We start from the raw sequence: 12,466 nt of genomic DNA on the forward strand, positions 1-12,466 counted from the left end.
AATATTAGCATTGTATTTTTTCCAACTAAAGAAATATAAATGAAAAATAATTAGGATTTATTACCGTGTTAGAATAAATATAGCAGATGATGAGACAAGGGTAAAAAAAAAGTGTAATGTAAGAAAGTCCATATTTACGACTATGATATAGGAGCAATGTTCTTTAGTTTTTCCACAGTTATAGTTATTGAAGAGAAGATGATAGAAATTCGGCCCAGAATTGTAGCAGTGAAATACCGAAATTGCCCAAAGGCCCAAATAAAAACGAAAGACATACATTTCTCCCTCTCGTCTCGAGCAACAGCAATAGCAATAGCTTCTGGTGATTGATCTCGTTTTCTTACACTGCTCTTCCCCCTTTCTCTCTCTTCCATTGCTCCACCACGAGTGACGCCACGCGAGGTCAATTGCGCAATCGCCATGACTGTCATGACTCCTGCTCCCATTGACGTACGTTCCCAACCCTCTCACTCTGCAACTCCCCGTGCTCCCTTTCAATCACTCGCGCTTTTCAATTTCGCTTCTATTTCTCTTTTCTCGTGTTTCCGTGATTTCGTTGCTTTTGCTGCTTCGCCCAATGGTGTCAATTTCATTTTCAATTCGGGTTGCCGGGGGAGGGGGGGAGTCATGGGGTTTCGTCTAGGGGTTCTGGTTTTGATCTGCGAGACTGGAATTTGCTCCAATTACGATGCATTTCCTGCTTCGATTTTGGGGATTTGATTGGGTGTGGTTTCTTCGGTGGATCCGAAGTAGGGTGAAAGTGGTGATTTTTTTTTTTGTTTGGTGTTTTGGTTTTTGCAGCAGCAGCAGGAGGACGAGGAGATGCTTGTCCCGTCGCACACGGATTCGGCTGAGAATAATCACCAACCCATGGAAGGTACTTGTTGCTCTCTCACTCTTTTGATCCGTGGAGAAACCCCCGCTTTTTTTTTGTTGTTGCTCCTTTTATTGGCTTTTGTATGATCGATTCAAATTGCTGTTAGAGTTCGGGGAACCACTTCATGCATTGTTTGGTTGCCAGAGAGAAAGGGAGGGAAGAAATAAGTGACGAATTGGTCTGAGAGTTCTAGGTTTTCCATACAAAAAGTGATTTCTTAAATTCTTGTTAGTTTACGTTTTGGGGAGGTTGTGTATTTTCAATGTCTGTATTGGTCGTGTGGTGTCATTATTTCTCTCTCTCTCTCTTTACTCATCTTTCCTTGAAGTAAGTAGAGGATCTAGTTCATTTATAGTTTTCCCCCTGGTTTTCAGCTGATTTAAGGCATGCTACTTAGTTTTTTTTTTTTTTTTTTCATTTATGTTGATGACCGTTAGTTGTGGCTCAACCTGATGCTGTCAACACTGTGGAGAATCAGCCTGTTGAGGATCCTACATCGTCAAGATTCACATGGAGAATTGACGGCTTCTCTAGGATGAATACAAAGAAGCTCTATTCGGATGTATTTGTTGTTGGTGGTTTTAAATGGTATCATGCTTGTCTGAATTGATTATTGACGTGCTCATCTTTAATGATCTCTTCTGAACCATGTTTTTTTACTGGGCAGGCGTGTACTTATTTTCCCAAAAGGAAACAATGTGGACTATTTGTCCATGTATTTGGATGTTGCAGATTCAGCTAGTTTGCCCTATGGTTGGAGTAGATATGCACAGTTTAGCTTGGCAGTTGTTAATCAGATCCATAATAAATACTCTGTGAGAAAAGGTAGTCTATTAAGTTTGTTCCTTACAATTGTTACAAGATGAAGCACCGTGTAGTTATGTAGGAAAGAGCATTGCTTGAATTAAAAGTGAAGAAAGTTGTGAGGTTTTTGTTGCAATTAATTTAAGAGCATTTAATTCTTGAAGAACCTATTTTTGTTTCAAGTCTATTTTTTTTACTGAGAAAGTTAATGATTTTTGGTAGATTATTCTCATTATAAATCCCCATAGTAATACTCTTGCTATAACATACTCATCTCCATTTCAGTGTCATTGAGCGCTTATTTTGCATATACCCATCAGAATTTCAAAACCTAACAAAATTGGCTAACATGGTGCTTCTTTTCATATGCTTTTTGTCTTCTCACTCACTTCATTGAACTTGTTTGCTAAACTTGAAACATCTACTTGTATATGAGTGTGCGTGTGTGTGTTCTTTTTGCTTTTAACATTGCATCTAAATATGGATAAAGTTATATTACTTATCTTAAATGAACTGTTATGATTAACCTGTTAAATAAAACAAGGGCCCCACTCTCATTAATGAATGCCCTAAGGGCACTTGTTAATAAAAATGGAAACTATTACTATTTAATGCATGTAAATTTATTTAGAAGTTAAAATGTTTTCTCTTTTATTTAGTACCTTGTATTTATGAATCCTTAACAAGTGCCCTAAAGACAATCATTAGCATTTATCAAGAAACAAATGTAACAAGGAAAGAAAGTGAAGATGCTTATAATTATTGGGCATAGCCAAAGTGTCTTGTTGTAACTTCATTTTTCACTATGTAGACACACAGCACCAATTCAATGCACGAGAAAGTGATTGGGGTTTCACATCCTTCATGCCTCTTGGTGAATTGTATGATCCTAGTAGAGGGTATCTTGTGAATGATACTCTTGTAGTTGAAGCCGAGGTTCTTGTTCGTAGAATTGTTGATTACTGGACATATGATTCAAAAAAGGAGACTGGCTATGTTGGGCTTAAGAACCAGGGAGCTACTTGTTATATGAATTCTCTTCTCCAAACTTTATACCATATTCCTTATTTTCGAAAGGTCAGGAACTATTTTTTATTTTTATTTTTCCCCTTTCTGAAGTTTAATTGTTTTTCTGGATAATGATGAGGAAGTTGGGACATGGGTCTTGGATGTGTCATATTTCAGGCTGTGTACCATATGCCAACAACAGAGAATGACATGCCCTCTGGAAGCATTCCTCTGGCTTTGCAAAGTTTATTCTACAAGCTCCAATATAGTGACACCAGTGTTGCAACAAAGGAGCTTACAAAATCTTTTGGATGGGATACATATGATTCTTTCATGCAGCATGATGTTCAAGAACTGAACAGAGTCCTTTGTGAAAAACTTGAAGACAAAATGAAGGTAATGGGAAGACCTTTAATGTTTTGTACACAACTTTTTATGGAATACTGTATCAAATTCATGATCAATATGTTTATTTTGGTTTTTAGGGAACTGTTGTTGAGGGAACTATACAGAAGTTATTTGAAGGGCATCATATGAACTACATTGAATGCATCAATGTGGACTATAAATCAACTAGAAAGGAGTCATTTTATGGTACTTTTACATGCACACAGAAGTTAGTTGTATGTTTAATTGTACCTTGCCACTTGATTCTAATTTAGTCTTACATATGCTTGCAGACCTTCAGCTTGATGTGAAAGGCTGTCCTGATGTTTATGCTTCCTTTGACAAGTATGTTGAAGTTGAGCGTCTTGAAGGGGACAACAAATATCATGCTGAACAATATGGTTTGCAGGTTGGTTGCAATTGTTAATTTCAAAATCAAGTCTACTTGTAATAAATCATTTGTAGAAGTTCTGAATTTTTAAGTTCTTATATTTTGAATGTACAGAGATAATTTTGTTTGCAATTAAGTTTCTTATTGTTACTGAAAGAATGCAATCATGTGTACATTTTTTAATCCAGTTTCACGTATTAACCTATGAATTTTCATTTTTTCCAGGATGCCAAGAAGGGTGTTCTATTCATCGATTTCCCTCCTGTTCTTCAGCTTCAGCTTAAAAGATTTGAATATGACTTTATGCGGGATACTATGGTAAAGGTTAGTAGTCAACAGATTCATTGCTCTATATCATATTTTCTTCTCTAGGTGCTTTATTTGCTGGCATATGATGAAGTTGGCATTCAGTGAGAGTAAGATGCAGACAGTTTATTCTAGCTACAGTATCAATGCCATTGAAGATTATTTTGATTAAATTAATTGCTTATGCTGGACAATCTACGGTGATTTCCTTGTTTATTTGTGGTTTGTATTCATTTACAATACCATTACTTCATGCAAGAATGTGATTCAGCACACGTCTTGTGTTGGACAGTAGTGTCTATCATGAAGAATTTCTGCAAGCATTTTTCTAAATATATATTTTTAAATCAGATTTGCTTTTCATTGCTCTGGGTGGTAAAATCTTTTGGTTTGTTTGTTTGTCTGTGCATGCGTGTGCGAATATATGAACTTAAAATTTATGTACATCATTTGAAACAATCACCCGAAGGAATATTTTCTATAGAGGGATCATGGCATTAGTTTTATTTTTCTGTGTCCATGGGTTCTTCTCTTTTGATGGAATGGTTAAACTCTCTTCCTATATCTGGTAGATTAATTTTCTATTTTTCTCCTGCCTTGTAGATTAATGATCGTTATGAGTTTCCCTTGCAACTTGACCTTGATCGTGAGAATGGAAAATATTTGTCACCCGATGCTGATAGGAATGTCCGTAATCTTTACACCCTTCATAGGTAATGTAGTGTTAATACCAGCAGTATTTGATCCTACTGATCTCTTTTCGTGACTTCTTTAGTAGTTGTGCTTGCTTCATGATAATTTATTTGGTGGACGATGCCCAATTTCGTTTTTGGTTTTCTAGAAGCCATATGTTCATTATTTGACAGATTTAATTTTTTCACCAGTGTTTTGGTTCACAGTGGTGGTGTGCATGGTGGACATTATTATGCTTTTATCAGGCCAACGCTCTCTGAGCAGTGGTATGTATACAAGAGCTCTCAGTCTGAATTCTTCTGAATATTTATACTGATTTTTTAACTGTGATCTATAGATACCCTGTTATCATGAATTAAAATAAACTAAATACTGCACAGGGTATATGATAACTACATTTTCTAGAGACTGTTGATAACTATATATTAATTTATATATATATATATATGTATGTATGTATGTATGTATGATATTAAAATGCATAATCCAAGTGTTTTAATATTTATTTATAATACATACATGTAATCAAATTAGTGCACGCAATGTATTATCTAGGAATATTAGCTTATATTTATAATCCAAGTGTTCACTTCCCTGCATGCTTTGATTGAATGTATATGACTATTAGGTATAAATTTGATGATGAGAGGGTGACTAAAGAAGACACTAAACGGGCATTAGAGGAGCAATATGGTGGTGAGGAAGAGGTAATTGCTTTTTTTTTTTTTTTTTTTTTTCAATTGGCTGTGGCGATTGATCGCTATCTTTGATCATTTAATTGTTGATTATTTAACCACTTGTATTTTAACAGTTACCACAGACAAATCCTGGATTTAACAACACTCCTTTTAAATTCACCAAATATTCAAATGCTTATATGCTGGTGTATATACGTGAAGCTGACAAGGAGAAAGTAATATGCAATGTGGATGAAAAAGACATTGCTGAACATTTAAGGGTAAGTGACTATTCTTAGGTCCGTAGGCACAAAATAAATCAAGCCAAGTCATATATCAACATGTTTGTCTTATTCATTTGAATTTAACTTGCAAAATAAATTCAGATGGCTGATTTTTTTTATTTATGATAAGCATGTTTTATTCAGATATTACATTGTATTCAATGACTGTTCTCAACCGAGTCTTTTTTTCTTTGTCATCTATCTATCTATCTATCTATCTATATCCATATGAGGGACCAACTTACACTGGTGTAATTTGCACCTACTTTTTACTCTATTTAACAACTTTTTGCTGAATAATTATCCAAAATCTGTTATTGGATTAAAAGTTCTTATCAAATAGATCATATTTGCAAAATTTTAGATTAATCCAAAAATTATTTGATACCTCATTCACGTGGGGGGTTGGTAGTTTGCATGGGGTTCTAGGTTCAGACTCCATTGTTGACAAAATTTAAAAGTGATATAATATATACTTTTGAAATATATAAAAACAAGAATAAGTTATTTATCTTATTTTATTGGATTTAATATATAGTAATAATTCAATGATTAAGATAGATGAAAATCACATTTTATACAAAATTATTGGTGTAAGAATAGCTTTAACTTACACATATGTAAGTTTATCACTCTTACAGATATTCAAACTTTGCATAAACCCTAAACCCTAAACCCAAAATATAATCAAGCTCACTTTGCTGTTGTCTTTTAAATTTCTATTGCACCATTTCTGTTGCTTTATTCTGGAAAATTTGTACCGAATTTCTACAATGGATTAATGCAGGAGAGGTTGAAGAAGGAACAAGAAGAAAAAGAGCACAAAAAGAAAGAAAAGGCAGAGGCTCACCTTTACACTATTATAAAGGTTTCTAGCTGACTAATTCCTGACTTGCTATTCTAGAATTGAGTACTATTTGAGTCTTTACATAGATGCTGTGGGTTGCGTAGTCAATTTGTATTTTGATATAACTGATTACATATGATACTTCTTAGGTGGCACGAGATGAAGACCTTACACAGCAGATTGGAAAGGATATATATTTTGATCTAGTAGACCATGACAAAGTGAGGAGTTTCCGTGTGCAAAAGCAGACATCTTTTAACCTTTTTAAGGTATTATCATTAATCAAACTTTTTAGCTCCCCTGCTACATGTGTTTTGACCTGGCATACCCTATTTGTTTCTTGTACGATTTTGTCTGGTTCTCTGCAGTAAATTTTGTTAGTTTTAGCTTCATCTTCTGATATAATAATTATTTTTAGAAGTGTTAAAATATAAAACTTGTGATGCTATTACTGAACGGAAACATATATCATATGAATCCTTGTGGTCGTATGTTTATTGGTTTTCTATTTGAATTTTATGATGATCTAAGAAGCACAAAAATGACATGGGACACATAATTGACACGAACGTGGGGATACAACAAATTTTGAAAAATTATAGCACACTACATGATTATAATATAATGTATCAAATCAATCTAAAATTAACATAAAATGAAAGTCTTGGATAAAAAAAGTGATTTCGTGTCTTTACAATGATTGCAAGTTATTGTTGACAAAATAAAATGTTAAAATTCATCTAATTATGCTATTTTATTTAATTTTGCATACAAGTTTAAAAAGAGAAGTAGACAAATAACAATGCATCTAAAAGAATTCGAAGTATTTATGAATTGTCTAGCATGGATACATATCTAACACAGTTATGATATGATACAAAGTATCCATGCTTACTAGATGAATGCTTAAAAGGCATTCTACTTTCATAAGTTTGAATTTTTTTATCTGATTGCTTGCTGATCTGTGAGATACACAGGAAGAGGTTGCCAAAGAGTTTGGCATACCAGTTCAATTCCAGCGCTTTTGGCTATGGGCAAAGCGGCAAAACCATACCTATCGTCCTAATCGACCATTGACACACATGGAGGAAGCACAATCTGTAAATTCTTGAGCTTTCTTGAAGCTTTTCTGTATTATTTTGCTCATTACTCACCTTGAACATTTACATCCATTGCTTTTCCAGCTCTGATATTTGTGTTTCATGCATTAGGGAAATGTCCTCCCCCACTCGTTGTCTTTGTATTTTAAAACGCTCCTATAACCCTTTGTATTTTAAAACGCTCCTATAACCCTCACACATGCCGTATGCTGAATCTGTTCTATGCATCATGTCCAAAACTAAAAGCTAATTGCATAATTGTCCTGGACAGTTGCTTATTTGAGATTCTATTTCTCGGGCTGAACCAACGTCCAACAGTTAATTTGTTGGGTTTGCTTTTAATTATTTCATTCTGCCATGGTTGGCTACTTATTTTTTATTTACTGAAAATGAATAAAAAGCAACCTGTATATATATTTTTTATACTACTTTTTTGGGATCCTGTGGTTTGGTTTTCTCTAGTTATGCAGGTGGTGGTGCTAACTTTTTATTTTTTTTATTTATATCCTACCGCTTTTTGTACTTAACTTTGTGGCATGTCTTCTTTTTGATCCATACTTTGTGGCATGTCTATTTGTTAATAGAATCAGCTTGATTACTAGCTGTCCTGATCATTAGCATCTTTTAATATTTAAAACAGCTCCTATAATCACTATTCAATATTTCCTAATTTATTCCTGTATTTATTTCATTAATTGTACAGTTTTGTATAGCTATAAATCAAGGATTGCTGTAATTAAATATGCTGTTACAGTGTATTGTTTAAATGAAAATTCACTCCTCTAGAAGGGTTATTCAGTAAAAAATCTGTTACTATTTCTCTCTGATCTGAAGTTGTTTATTGTTTTTTCTCAATCTGATTTGCATTGCAGGTTGGACAATTGAGAGAGGTATCAAACAAGGTTCACAATGCAGAATTAAAGTTGTTTTTGGAAGTGGAGCTTGGGCCGGTAACATTTGTATATATGGAAGTTGTATACCATTTTGATAGCATGAAACATTAATTCCCAATTCTGTCCTTTTGACAAACTATATATGTCGTTATTTAGGATTTACGTCCCATTGCACCACCTGACAAGACAAAGGATGATATACTACTTTTCTTCAAGTTATATGATCCTGAAAAAGAGGAGCTTAGGTACTGAGTAATATCTTCATTTTAACTTTTGGATGTGGTCAAAGGTGAACCTTTGCTGACATCAGATGAATTTCTCTATTGTGGTAGTTATGTTGGAAGGATGTTTGTGAAGAGTACTGGTAAGCCATCAGAAATTTTAACGAAGTTGAATAAAATGGCTGGTTATGATCCTGATGAAGAGATTGGACTATACGAGGTTTGTTTGTGTTCTCTTATTTAATATTTATCAGTTGCAAAACGCCATGAAGATTTTGAGTCTGTAGTTCATCCTTGTGTGATCTAAACACCATTTGCTTCTTGACATATTAGGCTTGGATTTAGCAATCTCGGCCTCATTTGTTTAGTAACTAAACTTACTGATGATTGATGACAAATATAATGCATTATGTTCCAAGAAAAATGGTCTATTCTGCATGAGCCTTACCTCAAGGGAAGAACCCCCCCTTTTTTATTTTTGCATCTTTAGGTTCTGATCTCAATGATACTTGAATCATGTGGCATTTGTGATGTAACTATGCCTACTATTGCTGTTCAGGAAATCAAGTTTGAACCCAACGTAATGTGTGAACCTATTGATAAGAAAGTAACTTTTCGAGCAAGTCAGGTAAATGATGAACATTATTGATGCATGAGTTACTGTACTTTGGTTGCTTTATTGATTTGTTTTTCAAAATTTGCAGTTAGAAGATGGAGATATTATATGCTTTCAGAAAGCTCCTGCTATAGACAGTGAGGAACATGTCCGTTATCCAGATGTGCCTTCATACCTAGAATATGTGCACAACCGCCAGGTATATATATATATATTTTTTTGTAGTTCAATTAAAGGTGGCGTTTTTGGATTAATGTCACACAAAAATGAAAACTGCTCACTTATTCAGTCATGATATTATGTCTGATTTTCTGCCACTTCCTCCTCTTTCCCCTTTGTTTCACTGCTGCACATATCTGTGTGCATATCCACTATACCTTTCAAGTTTCATTATTTTTTACTCTAAGATATTGGCTATTTTTATTATTATTTATTTTTAATCTAATTATGTATTTTAGGTTGTTCACTTTCGATCTCTAGATAAACCCAAGGAAGATGACTTCTGCCTGGAGATGTAAGCATTGTGTAATTTATTGGAGCAAGTCCTTAGATTTAATATATTGCAGTATTTTACTTGAGAGAACATGTAAATATTTTTTTTGTATATTATTATTCTTAGAATTGCATCCTTATCGTATACTCTGTATATTAATTTATAGGTCAAGGCTCTTTACGTATGATGATGTGGTGGAGAGAGTGGCTCAACAACTTGGTTTGGATGATCCATCCATAATTAGGCTTACCCCTCACAATTGCTACTCTCAACAACCAAAACCGCAGCCTATTAAGTATCGTGGTGTAGAACATTTGTCTGATATGCTGGTTCACTACAATCAAGTAATTATTGACTTATTGTTCAATATTTCATCCTGTTTCTTATCTAAAAACAAAACATCTTATTTCTTTCATACATGTCAGACTTCGGATATATTGTACTATGAAGTACTTGACATCCCTCTGCCAGAATTACAAGGTTTGAAAACTCTAAAAGTTGCATTTCACCATGCTACCAAGGAGGAAGTGAGTATATAGTGATATGGTTTTCTTTTAGTTTTTATCTAGATTTATTCCATGACCCTTTTTTAATTGTTTATTCAGGTGGTTATTCATACCATCAGGCTCCCAAAGCAGAGCACTGTGGGGGATGTCCTTGATGATCTGAAAACAAAGGTGATTTTGCGCGAGTATTGTGTAGTTCGTTAATTTGCCTAAATTATATACTTACAGAGCACTGAAATCACAACTGCAACCAATATGCACTTGTGGCTTTCTCTGTATTAAATCTAAGGATACCTGAATCCATATTTGCCGGCTTTGTTGGTGAAGTAGCAATTTTTTTAATATTATGTAGTCATCTTTTCCTCAGGTTATGATTTTTAATATTTCTCCTTAACTATTGCTGTTATTACAGGTGGAATTGTCTGATCCTGAAGCTGAACTTAGGTTGCTTGAAGTTTTCTATCACAAGATATACAAGGTGTTGCATTGCATCTATTTTCATTGCTCCTGAATTAATTATTATCCTTGATTATTTTTCTGACCAAATTATTGGGGAGTCAGAATTCAAGTACTAAGTTTTTCTTTTTGAAATATGCTCATTTCATCCTGCCTCTGTTTGTGCAGGTCTTCCCTCCCAATGAAAAGATTGAAAACATTAATGATCAGTACTGGACATTACGTGCAGAGGAGGTAGTCATCTCTTTCTGATTGAGTGGGGCTGGGAAAGGAGGAGATAGCTTTCAGTCCATGAAGTTTTCCTGCTTTTATTTTTTCAAATGACTGCACCAGTGGATACTAAATACTCAATTACAGTTTACATTTCAGTTTATGTAACAAAATAAGTGAGTTACTTTTCTTGTGGTATTGCAGATTCCAGAAGAGGAGAAAAATCTGGGTCCTCATGATCGTCTAATCCATGTGTATCATTTCACTAAAGACACAGCTCAGAACCAAATGGTATATAATTTTACTTGATTCATTTTGCTTAGTGCAGTATATTTTGATGGCTTTGATGCTTTATCCTGACGATAATAGTATGCCAAACCTTTTGTAACTTTTTATTTCCCCATTTGATTTGATATGACAGCAAATTCAGAACTTTGGGGAACCCTTTTTCTTGGTCATACGTGAAGGGGAGACTTTGTCTGAAATTAAAGTACGAATACAGAAGAAACTTCAAGTTCCCGATGATGAGTTTGTCAAGGTATTTCCTCTTTCGTGTGTACTATGGGTATATTATGCTTCTTCCTTTTCGAGTAATTTTGCTTCGAATGATGGAAGTATCATTGTGTATAAATGTTAGTAAATTTGATGTATGTTTATCTACTTTTTTTTTCTTATCGTGTTTCTTGTTTGGCCAGTGGAAATTTGCTTTTTTCTCATTAGGGCGTCCTGAGTACCTTCAGGATTCTGACATTGTATCCAGTCGTTTTCAGGTATATTCAATTATAATTGGATTCCCTCTTTTTTTTTTGTGTTAATTCAATTAATATTTAGCAGCATTTTTATATGTTTGAATTTATGTTGCATTATGCTTGTATTGTATGTTGTGGTAGAGGAGAGATGTTTATGGTGCTTGGGAGCAGTATCTTGGATTGGAGCATACTGACAATGCTCCTAAAAGATCTTATGCTGTTAACCAGGTTAGTAACTTCCCCCGCAAGATCTGATTTGTTTAAGCGCATTTTGGTCTTTTTAATTGTTTTCTGGCGTCCACTGTTCTGGTAACACCGGATGAGGTTGATAAAATTTGTTTGTTACGTCATTTCAAATTACATGGGTTTTGTTTCAGAATCGCCACACTTTTGAGAAGCCAGTAAAGATTTATAATTAGGAAACTGGTATTGATGAGTTCTCGTCTCGCGTGGGATGAATTTGGCATTCTTCTACATCTATGGGCGTGTAAAAACAGGGAAAATAGCGGAAGGCTACTCTGTATAGGCCAACTAGTGAACTGAGATCAGCAATCCTGGTGGTTTCTGCAGGTTTTATATTTTAATTGTGGTATGTAATTCTTTCTGTCAACGGAGTGACATTGCTCTCAACACTATCTGCCGACCACAGCCCGTTGAGCTTTACTACTTCCTACTTTGTGTGGAAGTTCAAGTTGAGGTCATTGATCATCATCACTGCACTGTATCAGTACATAAGATTTTTGGATTAGCGAGTGTATACAGGGTATAGTTGGTTGACTTTTTTTCTTCATCATGATTGCTTCCAGATTTTGTTCAGTTAGTAGTGTTAATCTAAGTGAGGGCTGCAAAATGGTGTAGCAGAGTTATTGTAATGTTGTAAAAGAGACTCGTCAGCCACGGTATAACCCGTTAGCATAAATATAGTTTCCTGCCGCACCATTTTGTCCA

At 34.5% G+C, this 12,466-nt stretch overlaps 1 protein-coding gene across 2 annotated transcripts; it reads left to right on the forward strand.

The window, feature by feature from the left end:
* Positions 1 to 280: 280 nt before the first annotated feature.
* Positions 281 to 12,466, forward strand: LOC109795800 (ubiquitin C-terminal hydrolase 12). Of its 2 annotated transcripts, none has more exons than XM_020355340.2 (32): positions 281 to 450; positions 802 to 877; positions 1,315 to 1,465; positions 1,545 to 1,702; positions 2,493 to 2,758; positions 2,867 to 3,085; positions 3,175 to 3,283; positions 3,370 to 3,485; positions 3,693 to 3,791; positions 4,377 to 4,486; positions 4,658 to 4,732; positions 5,095 to 5,173; positions 5,278 to 5,424; positions 6,215 to 6,295; positions 6,424 to 6,543; positions 7,252 to 7,374; positions 8,247 to 8,324; positions 8,424 to 8,512; positions 8,600 to 8,708; positions 9,048 to 9,116; positions 9,193 to 9,303; positions 9,563 to 9,618; positions 9,764 to 9,941; positions 10,023 to 10,124; positions 10,203 to 10,274; positions 10,516 to 10,581; positions 10,728 to 10,793; positions 10,974 to 11,060; positions 11,191 to 11,307; positions 11,465 to 11,539; positions 11,660 to 11,746; positions 11,896 to 12,466. In XM_020355340.2, the coding sequence occupies exons 1-32, from the start codon at positions 421 to 423 to the stop codon at positions 11,935 to 11,937; spliced, it is 3,363 nt and encodes a 1,120-aa protein (XP_020210929.1). In that variant the 5' UTR covers positions 281 to 420; the 3' UTR covers positions 11,938 to 12,466. The 2 variants fall into 2 exon arrangements, with proteins under 2 accessions (XP_020210929.1, XP_082919480.1); XM_083063354.1 differs by having other exon boundaries at positions 805 to 877.

Source organism: Cajanus cajan, chromosome 9 (genome assembly GCF_000230855.2).
Source record: "Cajanus cajan strain Asha chromosome 9, NIPB_CcT2T_4, whole genome shotgun sequence".
Taxonomy (NCBI): Eukaryota; Viridiplantae; Streptophyta; class Magnoliopsida; order Fabales; family Fabaceae; genus Cajanus; species Cajanus cajan.

What these genes read in the sequence shown, in the direction of transcription:
- LOC109795800 (XM_020355340.2), top strand. Translation starts at nt 421, where the DNA reads ATGACTGTCATGACTCCTGCTCCCATTGAC. An exon ending in TAACTTTTCGAGCAAGTCAG is followed by an intron (nt 9,117 to 9,192) that starts GTAAATGATGAA and finishes CAAAATTTGCAG; the next exon opens with TTAGAAGATGGAGATATTAT. An exon ending in ACCATGCTACCAAGGAGGAA is followed by an intron (nt 10,125 to 10,202) that starts GTGAGTATATAG and finishes TTGTTTATTCAG; the next exon opens with GTGGTTATTCATACCATCAG.